General features: G+C 44.3%; 1 protein-coding gene across 40 annotated transcripts in view; it reads left to right on the forward strand.

The window, feature by feature from the left end:
• Positions 1-20,910, forward strand: part of ANK2 (ankyrin 2) — a 1,645,279-nt gene that overhangs the window by 1,525,191 nt on the left and 99,178 nt on the right. For 20 of the 40 annotated variants that reach the window (XM_069630993.1, XM_069630997.1, XM_069630984.1 and 17 more), the window contains 3 exons: positions 7,164-7,295; positions 12,104-12,175; positions 15,009-15,155. In XM_069630993.1, coding sequence (XP_069487094.1) covers positions 7,164-7,295; positions 12,104-12,175; positions 15,009-15,155 — 351 coding nt within the window. The remainder of the gene's footprint in view (positions 1-7,163; positions 7,296-12,103; positions 12,176-15,008; positions 15,156-20,910) is intronic. The other 20 variants (XM_069630994.1, XM_069631013.1, XM_069631015.1 and 17 more) reach the window with 1 other exon arrangement.

Raw genomic sequence — 20,910 nt, forward strand, 5'->3', positions numbered from 1 at the left:
TGTAGGTGTGAGCAAACATTTTTCCCATTATGTCTATGGGAAAAAAAGACATTTTGGGACCCCCCCCTATAACTTTGCCCCCCCTTGACCAAACCTCACAAACTTTGCAAAAAAATACTTTTTTTGCGAAGTTTGGTGAGGTCTCATCCAGGGAGAGCGAAGTTATAAGCCGCCCAAAAAGTGCTCTTCCTATGGGATTAGCAATTTAACCATAACTACACAGCCACTACTGTGGCTGTGTAATATCCATTTGTTGTGCGTGCCCGATTAAAAACCTATATTTCTCAGTCGCAGACCGTGGGAAGTACCTGGACGGTATATGATCAACTAAAGTGACCACTGCTGTGATTCCAAATCATTAACTAGTCCCCTGACCTTTGGAGAGTTTGCTATAGGATTCTGCAGTAGCCCTTAATGAAAATGCAATAGGCTTTTTTCCAGACAGGAACACCCCTTTCCTGGCCTTACCGCTGAGCTGCATATCTGCAGTCATATGTATACAGTTCTAGCTTGACGCTAGTCTTCAACTGAAGACCCATTGGGATGCACTTTGGCTTTGTGAGTTCCCTGCATCCTCCACAGGCTGCCCACACAACACTGGCACACTTTACAGGTGCTGGAAACCCGTGATGGTGAAGGCCCTGGCTCACCTACTATGCCTCAGTTTTAGTTGCCTGTCTCTAACTGGTAAAAACTCTTTCAGAACGGAAAATACTGCTATACCAGTAGAATGGCAACCGAGGGTGGCATGGGCATGCATGCTGAAAGCTCTTAGCTGGTGGTGGCACCAAGGGTCACCAGGAATTGTTCAGATACTAGTGGCTATCCATGCAAGAAATGCCACACTTTCACTGCACATTATGAGGTTACTTACGATCCACAGAGGGTTCAGTAGAGCCTGATGAGGTTTATTGTGTCAATGAAAGACCGAATTATTGTTTAGCTTACTATGTTGTGATTAGTATGTCTAATTGGTGTACCTATTGTTGTAACTGGGCCAATAATTAGAGTTATATAGGGCCTTTTATTGGCAGATCTGCAGGCGAGTAATCCTATAGTTCTCTGGAATCAAGTTATTGCATGCTATTTCTTAGCCTTAATAATTACTTTTTGTTGGTGTCATATTCCCCATTTTGACACCTGCTATCATCCCAACACCACATCGACGGTATAAGAGACGATATGCGCTCAGACAAACGTATCAATGTACCCTTGAACTGAGGCGGTAGACATGAGCATGCAGATACAACTGGACATAGAATAACTACAAGCAAAGTCGGACATATGTAAAGTGATGCCACTAGAAAGAAAAGATATGTGCACGCACTGAATTCGACGTACGGATATCTGAAGAATGAAGCTGTGACTGAAGTATCAATGTAAGCAAATGTGAAATAAAGAAAATCATATACATCGAGAAGATAAGTGACAAGAAATATAATCGATGTATATACGCAGAAACACAAGCTAGATAAGACAATGTAGAAGCTTGCTAAAGTAGGAAATAGAATGCGAGTAAAGCAGCCATGTTGAGAAAATGGACGTCGGCATCGTATAATAGTAAGCGAGAAGTCTCGAGAAGAAAACCCACGGCTGCAGAGTTGACAGGCACAGGAATACAGATTGATGCAAGAACAAAGGGTATTTGCTTGGCTCAGAATCAAGGATGCCACAGCTAGAAGCAACTGCAAGGCTTGAAAGGAGTCGAAGAGGATAAGCTACATACGCAGGACATATTTCTCTTAGATTAAGTAAAGGAGTGAACAGTTGCGAGTGCCAAGAATTTTTCAATTAAAGATGCAGAAAGCACATGCAGAATTAAGCAACCAAGTCTCCAGAGGCTAAGTAGAGTAATAGAAACTTATATAATTGAATCAAATAGCACTAAATAGAAGGACACAATGGACAAAATCATGGTCTCCTCATACATGATTCAGGACCGGAAACCAAGGCCTGTTCATAAAGCTCCTGACGAAGATAGCAATGTGCCTTTGCTCCCTTCAAAGTTCCAAGGAAGAGATCCGTCAACAAGGTCAACTACAAACAAAAAGCTTTGGCTTAGGGCCCAACTGATGAGAGATGGCAGGCTAATTAGCTAAGAAAGGCAGTTGTCTGACCTTTTCTCCTGAACCTGGTTTCATTGCTCAAGTGCTGCTAATGAGCCGAATGTTCACGGTTGGTAAGAGAGTGCCAACCAATCATGAGGGACTGTGCAATAATGGACCAAATATTGTTGCACGAGTTTATACGGTGCTGGTATTCTGTTAGTATCTGTATTTCACGTAGTTAGAGGTAGTTCAAGGCATGCCTACCAGATAAGGGGCATCCAATGATGATACTAACACTTATATAACTATAGGTATATACGTTTCGCTTAACCAATCCCTCCACCCAGTGGGTACCCCTACGTCCCGTCCCCTTTCCTCCATACTTTATGGACATTCATCACTAGGGATGGGAGATGGAACCTTTTTCACCAGAAAAATCAACTTCCCCTTTAAATTTAGATGCGCGTGGGTGCGCGGCCCTGGGAGCATGTGCTCCCCTGACTCCACCCATCGATGCCACTCCCCAGTGCTCTTTTCCACATCGACATGACATGCTCATCTGAACCCGCGAGTCTCCGATGGGGAGCCGGCTTGCCCTTCACTCTCAACGCTGGGGTGCAAACTTCGCAGAACCCTGGATCCTCTCAATAGTGTCCACGGGCTTCCGCCTACCTCTCCCTGCTTCTCCTCTCTCCTCCCCTCCACTCCCACAGATCGGGACAGCAACTCTGTTGGCGGAAATTCACTCGCTCGTAGCGAGTCAGGTAGTGGAGGAAATCCCAGCCTCCCAGCGGGGTCTGGGCTTTTATTCACAGATTTTTGCCATAGACAAGAAGAATCAGGCAGGCCTGAGGGTTGTGTTGGACCTTTCCACCCTGAACCTTTCCCTTCCTCGTCAAAGTTCAAGATGGTTACCCCAGCGCTTATTGCAGAGATATTGTGCATGGTAGACTGGATGTGCTCCCTGGATCTGAAGGAAGCGTACTTACACATCCCGATCTGGCAACCCATCGGTCCTTCCTGAGGTTCAGGATCATGGGTTTCCATTTTCAATACAATGTTCTACCCTTTGGCCTCAATTTGGCTTCCAGGGTCTTTACAAGACGGATGAACACAGTGGCAGCCCTTCTCAGGGCCCAAGGTCACCATGTCTATCCATACCTAGACGACTGGCTGGTCAGGGCAAGGTGTCCGGAGGCAATCGACCACACTGCCTCCGCCCTCATGAATACTCTACATGAGTTGGGATTTTCCATCAATCTGAAGAAGTCACAGCTGGAGCCTACGCAAAATCTAACGTTCCTGGGCCTCATCTGGGATACGATCTCCGAGAGAGTTTTCCCCTAGGAGGACAAGATCACAGCCATCAAGAAGGCTGCGGGGCATTTTCTCAGCAGAGCAGTGACCTGGGTATGGTGGTACCAACACCTCTTGAGCATCATGGCGGCGCGTCTCCTGGCAGTGCCATACACGATGCGCAAAATGAGGTGCTTGCAGTTGCACTTCGCAGCCTCCAGGAGTCAGGATAATGGCTCTGAGGCGCAGCTGGTCAGCATCCCACCTCATCTCCACGAGGACCTAGTTTGGTGGAGCACAGACTACAAATTCCAGATAGGCAGAGCTTTTCAACAACCAGCACCACAGGTTACCATCACCACGACTCAGCCCTGTAGGGCTGGAGAGCCATCCTGTACAGCCACAGTGTCCATGGAGTTTGGTCTCTTCAGGAGCAGGAGGCCCTGGCTCAAGTTGATGACCATTTGGCTCGCTCTCAAGGCCTTCTTTCCGATGATCAGTGCTAAGACGATCCTCATTCAAACTGACAACTCCACCAGCATGTATTATATCAACAAGCAAGGTGGCACCACGTCCCCTCCCATCTGCACGCTAGCAGTCAGCATTTAGGAGTGGGTGCTGGTGAACAACATGCACCTGATGGCAAACCACCTCCCGGGGAAGTCCACACTGGAATCGGACAGGCTCAGCAGGCTGGGTGCAGACAACTATGAATGGCAGTTGAACAATCAGGTCCTTCAAGGGATCTTCATCAGATGGGGTCATCCTCAGGTGGATCTCTTTGCTCGCAGGTCCAACAGGAGGTGCCCCCAGTTTGTGTCCTGGCAGGGACAGGGCTGTGGCTCTCTGGGCAGCGTGATGCAGATCCAATGGAACAAAATGAACACATATGCCTTTCGTCCAACTCCCCTGGTCTACAGGGTGATCTGCAAGATCTTGGGGGCCCAGCACATCTGCATCATCCTGATAGCTATGTGGTGGCCACCAAGGCCATGGTTCTCAGAACTCCTCAACCTATCGGATCAAGCTCCGGTGCAACTTCCGCTGGGTCCAGCTCACCTACTCTCACAGCAGGGAGGCACTGTCATCCACCCCGTCCCCCAGAAGTTATCCCTCGCAGCCTGGTTCCTGAACAGGTCACACTAGGGTATCTGCATCTGTCACAGGCTAACCTGGACATTATACAGGGTGCTAGGAGCGATGCTACCAAGAGCCAGTACAAAAGCAAGTGGACTAGGTTTTAACACTAGGCTGAATCTAAGGAGGTCGATCCACTGACATGCACATTGGACAACGTCCTATCCTTCTCTGCACACCTCGCACACTCGGGGATCCAGGTGGACACATGTCGCACCTATCTGGCGGCAATCAGAGCCTGCTGCAATTCGGAGTAGGAGGTGTATTTTCATCCTCTAAACTGGTGGTTAAAGGACACCTGGCGGGCCTCACCAGGCTCTAACCGCCTATCAAGAAGCTACATCCGGTGTGGGACCTCAATGTGGTCTTGGGCACCATGGCGCATAAACCATTCGAACCTATGGCATCCGCAGATAACAGACTAGTCACCATTAAGACAGCCCTCCTGGTGGGCATGCAGGGTCAGTGAAATACAGGCACTGGTGGCGTCAGAGCCTTATACTACTTTTCATAAGGACAAGGTGGTCTTAGAACTCACCCTGCATTCCTACCTAAGGTGGTCTCCTCTTTTCATCTGAATGAGGAGATAGTGTTACCTAGGTTCTTCAATGACTCTAAGGACAACGCTCAGAAGGTGCTGCACTGTCTAGACGTCAGGCTCACTATAAAATTCTACCTGGACAGAACCAAGAGCTTCCACAAATCAGATGCTCTCTTTTTCACATTTGGTGGGTCAAAGCCCCAAGGCCTCCATAGCAAGGTGGATGGGTACGGCCATCGAGGAGGCCTACGAGGGGCAGCACAAGCCTCTCCCAGCAAACATGTATGCCCATGATATCAGAGCTAAGGCCACAGTGTTTGCTTTCCAGAGGCACATTCCGCGGCAGGTTATCAGCAAGGCGGCTACATGGGCTACGCCTTCAGCCTCCTTCTGCAAGCACTATTTCCTTGGATGCCAGCTCCATGTCGGAAGCAGCATTTGTCAGGCAGTGTTCAGGAACATGTTTTCCTAGGAGGTGCAGCTCTCCACCCTGGGGCTACATTCAGTTGTAATCGCCCATACAGTATGGAGGAAAGGGGACGGGATGTAGGAGTAATTATAAGTTACTAAACGAAGTGACTAACGTACTCCTAGTCCATAGTCCCCTTTCCTCCATACGTCCCAACATCCTCCCCCCTAAGCAAACTAGTGTCATCAGGCAATGGTAATATTGTCAACGCGTCTAAATTTTAAGTGAAAGTAGTTGATTTATCTGGTGAAGAAGGTTCTGTCTCCCGTCACTAGCGAGGGATGCCCATACAGTATGGAGGAAGGGGGACTATGGACTAAGAGTACGTTAGTCACTACGGTGAGTAATTTATAATTTTTTACTGTTAGCCACATAGGATGACATCATAGCTGACATATGTTGAGGTATACAACCTTTGCGTAAATTAAATGCATTAAGAGTGTTTGTGAACTGTAATTGGTTTGTTTGCCAGGTTTCCCTACTTTACTGAACTGATAATAAAGTAGTATTTTTCCATATTCTTTGTGTCTGTCTGGTTATTTGGGCCTTAGATCATTTGGTTTGGGAATCTCATTCGGCACTCGGAATGATCCAGGTGCTATTGCACACGGGGTGTCTCCTGGCATGTACAAACTGGGTCCATGGTTCTGCCTCCATCCGGCACACCTGATCCTGATTGGGCTGCCTCTGGCAGTAGTGACCCACCCTTGATTATGCCGCCCTGGGCTGTCATTCTATTTCTTTGCCAGCCCACACCTGGTAAATGCTGCTCTCCCTCATCCCTCAGCACCTTGCTACATAATTACTGGCAACCCAGCCATCTCCTTTCAACCAGATTGCCCCCCCTTTCTTTAAAAAAGAAAAGAAAACAACGGACCAGAACACAATAGCTGTTTAGAACCATCCCTAGGGCAGTAACAGGTGTTATGGGCCTGTAACCATTGTTGAACATCCTCACTGCTCTTGGGCCTATAACTCGGTCTTCAGGGCCCATTACTTCCAGTATGACCATCGGGGTAGGTCTCCAAAGCTTAATTATACAGCATAAGTGTCTGTGTCATTTTGAATGATTAACTTGAAAAACTCAAAAAGACACTGAGGAATAGTAAATACTGGTGTGCCAGTCTTCATGTTTACAGTTCATCCCATTCAGCCTAATTTCCCTATGTTTTGCTCGAGTTCCTGACAACCGATAGATGCCCTTGAAAATTACATTTGCCAATCCATCAGCGCCACAATGGAAGGCAGTATACAATACAATACAAAGGGGTTGGGCCATGGGCTTGTTTTGGTGCTGGTCCAACGTCATACATGAGATGCCAAGTTTCCAAAATGGAGGCGCCTGTGACCCAAATGAGTGTATTTTCACTGCTGTACCTTTCTCTTTCTAGGGGCCTTACAAAAGAAGTGGGATAATGGGCAGATCTATTTTAATTGGGAAAATCATTTCAACTGGGGTTTCACTTTAAATCAGAATTAAATGGTGCAATTAAAAATGACTGATTACTCTGCTGAACTCCAACATGGGCAAGGGCAAATGTCAGTGTAACCTCCAATAATCCCCTGCATAGACAAAACCATCTACAGTCCTCCATTTGGCGCAACGCCTTTGCAGCTAATTCCCCCGAACCCAGTTAACCAGAGAACTGACCGAGGCATTCATTTTCTGCAGAACTAGCAAGAGAACTGGACTTCACGGAAGAACAGATTCACCAGATCCGGGTCGAGAATCCCAACTCGCTGCAGGACCAGAGCCACGCGCTGCTGAAGTACTGGCTGGAGAGAGAGGGGAAGCACGCCACGGGTAATGTACCACCTGCAAGTAAAGGATGCATGGGTGTGGAGGCTGACCACTAGACTGCACTGTTCGTCCACATGAAGATCTGCCTGTTGGGTCTAGACTCTAGAGTATGGTGTTAGTGCTAAACAAAATGGCGAGCTTGTGCCCAATGGGCCGCTTTCTGTTCCTTCCTTCTGAGGGACGGGATAAAGCTAATGAATTCTCTTCAGACTGTACAAGAGAGAGCAGCATTGTGTAACTAAGTCAATCAAACACACAGCAGACAGATAGCCTTGTTATTTGCAAAACAGAAAAGAAAGCTGATGGCTGGAAGGTTTTGAATTGATCTAAACCTATGGCATCACTCTAGGAAACACTCCAGACGACTGTTTTTGTTCAGCCTGCCATGGCTTTACAGGAGGGGAAAGACCATATGCAAATCAGGCTTGGTCCCACCCTGAAAAAGGTTCAGTCCAGCCTGAAATGCTAGGCCACATCCCTTCTGTACGAGACCACTGGCAACCCCAGACAAGTTTTGGCCTCATTGGACATCATCAATGAGGTGTAGGTTGGGGGTATAGGTCCAGCAGGCTTGAGCCCCACGCCTGGGCTGACCAATCACCCTGGGGTAACATTTGCAAAACAGAAAGGCGATGATTAGAAGGTTTTTAATCAATGCAAGTCTTTAGCATTGTTCCAAGCAGCCCTCATGACCAGCGTGTTTCATCCTTTACAATACAGAAGGGAAAAGACCCTATGCATATCAGGCTATGTCCAACCCCAAAAAGACTGAGATACTCGGTCATATACCTTCTTCACAAAACCGCAAGCAACAACAGACATGTTTTGGCCTCATTGGGCCTCATCACTGAGGTGCAGTTTGGGTCACTAAGCACAGCTGTGTCTGGACCCATGGATGGACATACACGTCCCACTCGTGTTGACAAATGCAACACTGACGGAGGATGTCTGTAAGGTTTTAAAGGTGTCCAGACCCCCTTGCACCCATCACATGTTGTGCTTATAGTTTGCCTCCCTAAGACAGAGAGGGTATTCCCAGACACGGCTCCTCTCGCTGATGGGCCCAGTAAGGCTGAAACATGTCTGGGCTTGCTTGTGTTTTCATGAAGAGGGTACGTGGCCTAGCAATTTGGGCTGGTCTGCTCCCATTGGTGGCAGTTATAATATTGATTTGCATATTTCCACGCTGACGACATCCAGCTTTTCCTCTCCTTCTCTTCCTTCACTCCTGACATCCACCTCAAACTCTCTTCCTGTCTCACTGCTATCAAAAACTGGATGTCCTCCCACTTTCTCACCCTAACCACAGACAAAACTGAAGTTTTATTCCTTTCCGCCAAATCCCTTCCTACCTCTTCTCCCCCTCTTTATATCCTCTTTCCTCCTGCTCATCTCCCCTTCTCTGCCTCGGCCTGCAATTTAGGCGTCCACTTCGACTCCAACCTCTCCTTTAATCACCATATCTCCCTTACCTCCCGTGCCTGTCGCTTCCATCTCTACAATGTTCGCAAAATCTGTTCCTCCCTCACCTTCCACACCACCAAACTCTTAATTTTTTCCCTTATCTTTTCTAGTCTATTCTACTTCTCAGCTCTCCTCTTCGGCCTCTCATCTGGCCCCCCTCAAATCCCTCTACCATTCTGCAATCCGCAATCTTTGCTCCCTTTCTCCTCATGATTCCATCTCCTCCTCGCTTTCCTCTCTTGGCTGCCTTTCCTTTCACTCCCAACTCAAATTCAACTTCCTCTGTCTTGTCTTTAAATCTCTTTGTGATCTTGCCCCTTCTTACCTTTCCTCCCTCCTCTCTTTCTACTCTGTGTCTCGCCCCCTCCATTCTGCTGACCACTTCCTACTCATTGTCCCACCCCCTCCTTGTTCCACTTCCTGCTTCTGATCTTTCCAGCTCCTTGCCCCTCGCCATTGGAACTCTTTACCTCTCCCTATCCGCTCTATCTCTTCATACTCTTCCTTCCGCTCTTCCTTAAAATCCCACCTACGTCATCCTCCCTCCTGACAGTTCTTTACTACTTCCTCCCTTGCTTTCCCCAACACAGGCTCTTAATCCAATGATCTCAGCAAATTGTTGTACTTACTGTTCTTGATGGCTTGACTCGTAACTTGTACTTATTGCTTCTATTGTATTCATGGTGTTTTATGTGAAGCGCTTTGGTTTAAAACACTATATGCAATTTAATAAATACAAATACATATGGCTGGGACCCATATGCAGTGGTGCAGATGGGCTAAACATAGTGGTGTGGAAGGTGGTCCACAAGAATGCCAGTGGTTAAGATTCATTTTAAAAACGTCCACCAATCATATTTTTGGGATATAGATACCCATGTTATTGCAAATTGATCTGCTCAGCATAAATCTGATTGCCAATAAATCACATTGCACTTTCACTCTGGAAAATAACAGATTCTGGGTTTGAGGAGGGCTGTTTCTGCCGGGATTGAAAGCTGTTTAACCAATCAGGAAAGTATGCCTTGCTTCCCATGCCCCTCTCCATTATACTCAGTTCATTTGCAATTGCCTTGCAGATTGCTCTTCGCCTAATTTGAAAACAAATCTCATTTAAAGTTAATTAAATATGTTCCACTACAATTGTGCCTTTCAAATCCATCACAGACTCTGATGACATACCCAAAACACTGGCGTAACAGTGAGTGCAATATGACAGAAGCTTCAGAGTGGGCGCGTTGTGTAGGCACATGAGAGCGGATCTTAAAGTGTTTCTTGGAAAATGGTTTGCTATCCTCCGCCCCTTGGCTATAGTGCAGTCTAATAATAATGCAGATCTGGCCGGCTTCTTTTGTTCCGGTGACACCGGGGCTTACAGAGTCGAGGCACCTTGTGCTTGACCGTGCTTGACCGTGGGTCATTTGTACATTTGAGGGAAGAAAAATCATGCAATGGAAGGTACAACAGATAGTAATCAAATACTGTAAAAGATAGAAAATGAGTGAAAGCCTCCTTCTTGTCTATTCTATTGGTTGGTTAATTAAGCTTCAGGTGCAGCTGGGTCAACCTCGAGGCCACTCGAGATCCAAAAAAAGAGAACAAATTACATACACCGGGTGTTGCCAACTGATAGCCCTGTGCTGCACTCCACATGGGATACAATCACCGATACCTTTATGGCCGGTTGTAAAAAGGGGTCTACAAAATTGGAGGCCGCAATCCAAACCGGTTAATGTAACAGGCTTAAAAATGGGAATTACTCTACTTCATTTTCTCATGTTAATCAGGTGATGCACATCTGTGCAGAAAAGAGAACCTGTCCCACTGATCTGGCATAGTCAAGAGCCACCAAGACCGCAAGAAATACAGGTAGACAGAATATTTTTTATATGTAAAATAATGTAAAAAAATTATGAATAATGACCACACTGTTCCAATGTCAGTGTGTACAACAAAAATTAATTCAAACATAAACATTCATCAGTACAATTAGATACAGTGTCAAAACCGAGCTGCTAGTCTCATAAACCTTATTCAGTTGAATTCAAGCATTCGGCAAAATTACAAATAAACAATTCATCAACGTGATGTATGTGTATCTCATAAGCATGAGCAGTGAAATTCCTTCTGCTCAATCACTCATCCTAAACACTCCTAAATGTTCAAAAGTGCCAACGCGTTTCGGATTTTAACGAATCCATCTTCAGGGCAGGATGTGTAAAGTTTCATGGAATTTTTGGGGATTTTCCTAGAGAGATAAAAATAGACTAATTAGCTCTAAGTGGTTCACTAATAAGGTAGGGTGGTAGGTATCTATCAAGAACACTAACCTTATTGTCGAAGCAATAGGAGAATCACCTCAACCTGTATAGAAAATAGAAATTACAACTCTCAGCTCTTAGGTGCATGGGGTTTAAACTGATAAAGATCCGCAAGGTTGCTGTTAACACCACTCATAGAGGTCAACAAAGTTTCTGTTAACACCACTTACCCGGTCCAGAGGCAAGTCCCTCTGTAGGGATAATCTTCAATAATCTAGAAGGGATATGCAGTCTTCGTACGCTTTTCCCTGTGTCTATTTTCTTAATCGTGCTTATTACGGTAGAGTCATAGAGGAGAGCTCACCCAATGGGCAGACCATGCGGGTTATGTTGACGGGTTGCCATGGAAAACGACGCATGGCCGCGTCGTTTCCCTAGCAATTTGCTCGACTTTTAATTATTAGCTTCTTTACCAGCATGTATGCTGACGCCGACGCAGGGTAGACAGCCACATGAGAACTCCCGTGTGGTGTCTACATGGCGTCCGTATCTAGATGACTTTCAGAATAGTACATATCGTGCATGGACAAACTCATTGACAAGTATTCTTTGAACCTCTGCTTGATTGAATGCCCATACCAACATGGCGGCCATGGAGGTGGCGCGCGTGCGCGCTGCTACCATAGAAACCTACTAACATATCGTAGAACCGATCTGCACGTCTGACTGACGGGCGGTTGGAGTTCTGCGTCCTGCCGTAAATCTCAGGTTCTTTAGTATAGTTACCACAGCGGGACCTCCTGCCTTACAACCTGCACTTTATCTTGAAGACGAATTACGCTCTGATAGATGTACCCGCTAGTGCCTCCTTCATGCACATTCGCATGTCCCCCTTGCCACTCGCCAACGTGAGATCATATTAAGTTCCAATTCTTCTCTATATATACGGTTTTACTATTTAACGGTGTATACTGTCTGTTTTGTTTATCTAAGCGGATAGTTTCCTTCCACGTTACCTTGATAAGTTCGATCTTTCCTAGTATTCAATCCCTTAATAAGTACCTCATTTCCATTTTTGAATCTTAGAGCTTGCATCCTTGCGATTAACCCGACAGCAGCCTACCTACACCTGGGGCGAGGAACTTGCCTCTGGACCGGGTGAGTGGTGTTAACAGAAACGTTGTTGACCTTTATGAGTGGTGTTAACAGTGACCTTGCTGAGCTTTATCAGTTTAAACCCCATGCGCCTAAGAGCTGAGAGTTGTAATTTCTATTTTCTATACAAGTTGAGGTGATTCTCCTATTGCTTCGACAATAAGGTTAGAGTTCTTGATAGATACCTACCACCCTACCTTATTAGTGAACCACTTAGAGCTAATTAGTCTATTTTTATCTCTCTAGGAAAATCGCCAAAAATTTAAATCCGAAACGCGTTGGCACTTTTGAACATTTAGGAGTGTTTAGGATGAGTGATTGAGCAGAAGGAATTTCACTGCTCATGGCTATGAGATACACATACATCACGTTGATGAATTGTTTATTTGTCATTTTGCCGAATACTTGAATTCAACTGAATATGGTTTATGAGAGCAGACTAGCAGCTAGGTTTTGACACTCTATCTAATTGTACTGATGAATGTTTATGTTTGAATTAATTTTTGTTGTACACACTGACGTTGGAACAGTGTGGTCGTTATTCATCATTTTTCACATTATTATACATAAAAAAAATATTCTGTCTACCTGTATTTCTTGCGGTCTTGGTGGCTCTTGACTATGCCAGATCAGTGGGACAGGTTCTCTTTTCTGCACAGATGTGCATCACCTGATTAACATAAGAAACTGAAGTAGAGTAATTCACATTTTTAAGCCTACATTAACCGGTTTGGATTGCGGCCTCCATTTTTGGAGACCCCTTTTTACAACCGGCCATAAAGGTATCTGGGATTGTATCCCATGTGGAGTGCAGCACAGGGCTATCGGTTGGCAACACCCGGTGTATGTTCTTTGTTCTCTTTTTTTGGATCTCTGTTTTTTTGTTCTTATTTGTAAATTTTTAATTTCGTGACAAATGCATCTCTCTTTCAGAGCTTAGCGCTATACATTGTTTATATCCGGCTGCTTATGTAGCGCTCAACGTCGTCTGCCATTACAGAGTCCCATCTACGTAGACCATTACAATTCTCTCCCACGTGCTATGCATTAAACATGCACACCTATTTCAATAGTGTTTCCTGTAACACTGAGGTATTATTATTTTTTAAGTATGTTAAATACATCTTTATATCTTATTACTGAAATATATGGCCAACTATAAATTATACTTTGGAATCTACACCCCTTACCAATTTTAAGACAAACTGTTTTTACGCCTGTCTTTAAAGGAATAACATTTAAAATGGAACTAGAAAGTCAGGCATTGAATCTTATTATAAAAGCAACCCACCTCCCATTGCCTGGGCTAATTAAATCACCTTAAAAGAGGTTTTTAACTACAACACCCCTGATCACTCACCATTGGCAATGCTGGATGGGGCTGATGGGAGCTGCAGTACAAAATATCTGGAGAGGCAAAGGTTGCAGACCCTCTCCCCCTAAAATGTCTTGCTTTACATGTTATTCATATCCCTGGAAAACCTTGTGCATTATGTCATGCCACAAGCCGGCAGGTGAAAACATGTATGCCGCTACAAGTGCAGTTCTATTCTGCTGACCCAACCCTTGCAATAAGGCTCGGTTTGCTGATTTGGCCAATCTAGCACCCTCTGCTGGTGACCACATTGTCAGCTGTTTCTTATTGGCTTGCCTTTGAATCACCCCTGCTCTTAAAATGGGTCTTAGTACAAATGTGGCGCGGTGCGATACGAAATTACTGCCCCTTTTTTGGGTGGTAATAGAATTATCCCCATTTTCACTGTACTGCGGAATTCCAAGTTTGACCTTGAAGTGTAGGATTTACCTCCAGCATCTTGGTTAGTTTAATGCAATACATTGTTAACGCCCATTGTCAATTTCACAGTAGAGCCTTTAGGTGTCAAACTTGGTGTAAAAACATATTCTAGTGGATGTGAGCACCAATCACATGATCACAACAAACATGTATTCTGTTTAGAATGTATAGGACCGGTTTCCCAAAATATGATTGAATTACATGTTCAGTAGCCAGTGGTATCTGACTGTCTCTTATGAAACTTACACAGTTAAAGAGCAGCTTAGGGTAAATATACACGCACCATGAGTATAATTTGTAATTTCTGATAATACTTTCATTTGAATTCTTTTCTGGTTGTGTTGCGCTACAATTGTGGCACCTCCCACTGTGAATGATCAGATGTGTGTCCTGAAAAGGCTCAACATTTGCCACCTTTTGGAACTGGAAACAAACTCTCCATTGGCTGGAGGCACCACACGTGATATGGGGCCAACTATTAACAATGAGATTTCAGGAAGTGCTTCAGGGATTGCTGACTGGTCCTATTTAATAGTGCTCTGAGAAATATCACCCTCTGACAAGTTCCTCCTTTTTCTTATTGGGCTTTGTGCAGTGATGCATGCCTGATGATAGTGCCATAGTATCTTCAACAATATTTGCATATTTTCCGTGTATCATGTACTTATCCACTTGTCAAACCTGAGAAGGACACACCCGGAAATAGTTGACACAGTTTTTGTAGATACATTAATTAAATTCCTTGTTGCACCAGCATCATTTTGGTTGACAGTGAAGTTAATCTACATATTGCCTTGCTTTGCCACACAACTTGATACTTTTATGAGATTGTCTGATCCAACATACATGTTGCAGCTATTGAGCCAGGCAGATGAGAGGAGTCTGGGGGAAGCTGGTGGCGCTGCTACCCTTGGAATCCAGATTGCACCATGACATTCCCTAACCTAGACCTCATCCATCCATAGCATTCATCTTCTTGGTGAATAAATCAAGCAGAGTGATCATTCAAGTCTGATCAATGAAACACATTTTATGTTCCAGATACTGGCCTCATCCACTGCCTCACCAAGATCAACCGGATGGATATTGTACACCTAATGGAGACTTGCACAACGCCACCAGCCCGCGATCAAGTTAACCACACGTATGGCGACATTGAGCAAACAATTATATTGGATCAGAGTGAAGGTAATTTTGGAACTGAATGCCTTTTTATCAAAATTAACACCTCACTCTGGACCTGTTGCATTGAAATATTCCAATTTCTTATTTTCTTTTTAAAAGGTAGTCATGCCAATGTTGCAATTGGCACACTGATTGAAATAATTAATTTGGATCTTCTTAAGCACCAGTTTTATACTAGCCCATAAAGCATGTTATGCCACCAAGTATCAGCAAATGTGTGTGTGTGTGTTTGTGTTGCACATGTATGACATTAAAGTCCAGAACATTATAAGTCAGTCCTCCTTTAAAAGTCAATTTGATTAAAATGCAGATGGCTGCAGATTTTAATGGGCCATAATCAAATAATTCTACAACAGGAACAATATTACGTACTTCAGTTTGTGAGTGTTTGTTGCATTTTTAAGAAGGGAACACGAAAGTTGAGCACTATGTTATAATCTAGTGCTTTCTGTGAAAATCCCTATTAATAAAAAAGAAGGGTTTTCTGAATCGAGAGGGCTGTGCTGATACCTTAATTTAATCAGTGGCAGCTTGTGATTTTATTAATTGCAGGGGCATAACCCTTTCCATGAATGTGCACATGAGACCGAGGGTACCAAGAGTGCCTGTACACCCCAAGGTGGTTTTGGGGTGCTTCTCCCCTCCCTGCTGAGAACATGTTTAAAATAATGGTTTAAAATTGTGCATTTTCCAGAACATTTTTGTGAAATAGTGGGTAAAAAGCCATACAATGCATAATTGGTTTTGTGGGGTAATACACGAAAAAACACATTTGATGCCAAGTTAGCAATAGTGCACAGTGGCATTTTCCAACACATTGTGACGATGTCTTTGCCCACAATATATGCAAGTATTATTTCAATGTAAAGAAACATTTTCATCTCGGCTGTGCCCATGCTGGCTACACCCATTCATGCCAGTGTGTGCATGCAAGAACATACTCATGTTTGCTTTGCCCATAATGCCAGTAATGATACTGAACAATGCATGTCAATGTTGTCTCTTTCATTATATGCCTGGCAGTATCCCCACATAGAAACATAACTTTGGTTAGCTCTGCCCACACAGGCAGTCTAAAAGGCCATGCTACTATAAGAAGTCATGTCCATGATAGCTACACCAATGCAGGCAAGAAGGGACACGTACACACTTTAATCATGTTGTCAAATCCCATAATGAAAGTTAGAAAAGTCATGCTACTATATGAAAATATGCCCATCTTGGCTGCACTAATGTAGGCCTACATGCACACCTATCATGCACATTCATCATGTGGCTTTACCCATAATGCCATTGAAATATGTCATGCTGCTGTAAGAAAACATTTCCAGACTGGCTGGACCAATGTAGACCGGTATGTCCATGTAAAACACTCATGATTTTGACTTTGCCCATAGTGTCAGTGAAGAAAAATCCAATGCCACTATAATATACCATGTCCTTAGTGGTTGCACCAATATAGGCTTCTGTGGCTGTACAAGAACACCCATTGTGTTGCCTTTGCCCATAATGCCATTTAAGTACTGCCAAGCCACTGCAACAAAACATATCCATACTGGTTACACCCATGAAAGCTAGTACAGCCAAGGAAGAACACTCATCATGTTGGCTTTGCCCATAATGCCAGTACAAAATTCCATGCCTCCATAAGAAAACAAGTGCACACTGGCTGCACCAATTTCGGGCAGTACGGATATGCAAGAACACATCATGTTGTCTGTGCCCATAATAGCAATAAGTAAATATGTCCAATAAGAAAATATGTCCATACTGGCTGCACCAAAGTATCCCCTCCAACTATACAAGAACACTCGTGTTCATTTTGCCCCTAATGCTAATAAACATGATTTGCCACTGTGCATGTTTCCACTGGCTGCACAAGTTTCCCCACAACTTAAGAACACACATATTCTTTTTGCAAATAATGCTTGTAAAAATGCTTTGCAATGACATATCCATACTGGCTGAACCAACCCCCCACTCCATGGCCATGTTTTAAGAACTCTTGTTATGTTTGTTTTACCTGTAATTCTGGTAGAAATGATCTGTCTCTGTTCATACTGGCTGAACCAATGTGCTGCCCCCTCCCCCAAAATCAGGTTTTCTCACCACACATTCTTATTCATATACATGTGCATGCATGCACTAACATACACACTGCTCAATCATTCATCCACAAACTCACCCATACACTAGTCACATGTAGACATATTCACGTGTGCAACCATACACTACAACAGGCCTACTTGCACTCATCTAATCCACATGCACACTTAAACACACACATCACACAACTCCTTGCATTCATACACTCATAGATTTATACACAAAGAATGCTTTTTTATTACCTGCTCAATGACTGGGCTCCAGCTCGAGGCTCCTGCCGCACACCACCATGATAATACTGTACTTCCCCACACACTTCGCAGACAAGAAAAAGGGAAAGCTTCCTGGTTCAGGCATGCACAGTGAGGCTGGAGTACTACCTTCTCGCTGCCCCAGTCCACAGAAATGTGCAGAGGGGTGCAGAAGCTCCCCCAAACACATTTCGGCCCGCAGTAACCGAGCCTGCAAACCCAATGAGACATGCCCCACTGGGGAAGCAAAATGGCCCCTTTCTTGCATGGCCCATTAGGCAAGCATGCTGGGATACTGCAGCTTAGTGACACAACATCCAGCCAAGGTGTGCTCCCTCAGCTGCATGCAGCACCCTTAGGAAGTGCTCGGATTTTCAATCGGCTTGCTTCTGGCTCCTCCATAATGGGTTACCGGTCGGTGCCCTGTTGTCCATTATGGATGAGCCGCCGCAGAGTTTCATGTATAGGGACTGCCAAGGTCATGCCCTCTAACAGTGACTGGTCAACCGATGCATAAAAATGTATTGAACAGGAGGTCTACCACTTGATGGATAAAAGATGCACCTGCTCCTTTTTGTTTGCACAGTGGATCTTTCAACTCAGTACCCGAAGAGTCATTCCCAGACACACTGAAAACTGGTCTCATAAACACTTTTTTCAGTAAACTGACAATAGCCCCATATGTCCTGGCCAATTACCGACCCATCACACACCTCCCGTTTATCAGCAAAACCTTGGAAAAATAGTTGCAGTACAACTACACGCCAGAATTAAACAACTTCATGTCCTACATGGCTATTAGTCGGGGTTCCAACCCAAGTGCAGCATCAGGACAGCCATCATCTAGGTGGTGAAGGATGCCCTCCACATCACGGATAAGGTTAACTCCTACCTCCTTGTGCTCCTTGACCTCTCAGCTGCATTTGCCACCATCGACAGCCATATCCTCCTCTCTCCCTTTGCGAACAGGTTAGGCTTCAATGGCAATTTCCTGAATTGGTTTACCTCCTATTCTTGGGCAGACACCAGTCCATTCAGATAAACACTTTGCATTCTAACTGACTCCCAGTGTCCTGCGGAGACCCCGATGCTAAATTCTCTCACTGATCCTCCTTAATCTTTACATGAAACCTCTGGGTATCTTCCTCAAAGATTCCCCTATAGCCACCCACTAATACACGGAAGATACTCAGTCATACGTGAGAGTAAAAACTCCACAGGACATTAGCCATCTGCACAATTACCTAGCCATCATCCAATCCTGCATGTTGACTGCCTACCTCAAACTTAATCCCTCCAAAACCGAATTTGTCCTCTTCGGTCCTCCTGCTAAACAACAACTTGTCCAAAAATGGCTCAATGACCACACAATTCTTCAATTCTGCAAAACTCTCAAAACGTGGCTTTTAAAATAATATCTGACCAATGTCTATTCCTATTGGTAGCATAGACTGACACAGAAACTGCAACTCACAGTACTGGTCCATGGTTAAAAGACCAAAAGCCCAAACACTGCCTACCTACTCCTTGTACAGAGCTATGCTGCTCTCCAGCTAAGTCTGTGCTTTAAAAAACAAAGTAAAATTGTTTCTTGAAACAGTTAGGAGAACTATAACTAGTTGTTTTGGGCAGCAGTGCTTTGGGGGGAATGTTCACAGTGGGTTAAGCAACCTAAGCATGGCAGAGGTAAGCACAGAGTTGGTTTCTTAAGATGAAATGTGTTAGGGGTAAACATGCAACAGAATTACACAGTACTTGAATGTTCCTAATTTTTGGCCAAATATGATGGGTGCCAAGGACTCAGCTTCTCTTGTTAAACATTTGAAAACACTTTTGCGCTAGTGATACATTTTGGTCACTCACAAAAGGACCAAGCAAACGCACAATTTCATGACAAACGTGGACCCATTGTCTCTGCACCATTTTTGCAAAGCACCGATATTTCAAACAGATGCTGCAAACAAAGGTCCCGAGCAAGACCTGAAGGGATGCTTTTGAGTCTGCCCTGTAGTTTTCAGAGGTGAAAGTTATCTCGATGAGCTAACTCCCTAATGATACAACTGCAAAGAGAAAAGCTCTAATATAATCACAAGGCAGTCTGCCAGAGGTCACTGTGATATAAGAGACTGGCTCGTGATAATGTTATGTTACAGCCCCCCTCCCTTATTTTGTAACATTAGCAAATTAGCTCAGTAAGGTAATGTCTTGTCTGTGAAACCTACAGGGCAAGTGTGAATGTAGTTCTAGAAAGTAAATAATCTGTTATACAGCACCAATATATGATTGCCCTTGTCATAATATCATACATAATCTCAATTGCATCACTGTGTTACAACTGTTTCTTTTAGAAGCACTTCATTACAATATTAAAAATAGGCCTCTATGTAGGAGACCTGGTCTCTACACTGTCACATGGCTGCCAGGCAGTGGAGTCGTAGTGGTAAATATGCTGTCACTACCCACCAGCTCCCTCAGCAATTCACTACATCAAGTGGCAGACAAGAAGGGGGAGGCAGGGCTATTGTCAGCAGCCAAGGCGGTCACTCAATCCCAAATCAGACTTGGTGGGCATGTTGATGGCGAGGTTCGTGAAAGGTAGCAAAAGGCTCCTCCCACCAACCTTTAAATTGAGCCCATAGTTATCAACAAATATTTTCTATGCATAATGAAGGTAATGTAGTAATCGGGTTGCCTTGTATTTTCAAAGTTTACACCAAGGAAATTGCCCCAATGAACTGTAAAATTGCCCCAATGAGATATGAAATTGTGTCAGTGAGTGGTAAAATCGACCATATGAATGAGAAAAGTGCCTCTGATGTCCTCTGAAATAGCTACCAGGAGTTGTGAAACGGGTTCCATGAACTATGAACTGTTCACTCCAGAACAGATCAGATACATCATCGCCCCAATCCAATGTCTGTTCAACAACTTGTCTTCCTGTTTGAAGAATGAAATCAAGAATATTAAAACCACATTTTTTATGAGATTATCAAGTACCTATCTCAAAGAACAATCCAAATCCACAGTCCACATCGTTTACCTCCTTTAGTCCGATCTCAGAAAGTTACCAACTTAGTCCAAAAGCCTCCTCTGCACAGGTCTTCCCAAACCCTGATACAAGTATTAAAATGCAAATCCCAACTTTGCCCCAAACTTTACTCGACTAAGTAACACACCTTAGTTGATGTAAATAATGCCTAAGCAGATAAACTAAGCTGCTATTACTTGTTACTAAAAAGGCCCAACGATGACCGCAGGTGCCTATCAAATTACTGCCTAGTCTCCAAACTCCGAATTACCTTTCCTAGAGAATATCTCAGAAAGGGTGGTGGCACACCAATTGCAGAGTCAGAATGAAAACGCACCGTCTATGATAGACAGTCCAGTTTCCAGTTCACTAC

This window comes from Ambystoma mexicanum, chromosome 6q (assembly GCF_040938575.1).
Source record: "Ambystoma mexicanum isolate Mex_15411 chromosome 6q, UKY_AmexF1_1, whole genome shotgun sequence".
NCBI classification, from domain to species: domain Eukaryota; kingdom Metazoa; phylum Chordata; class Amphibia; order Caudata; family Ambystomatidae; genus Ambystoma; species Ambystoma mexicanum.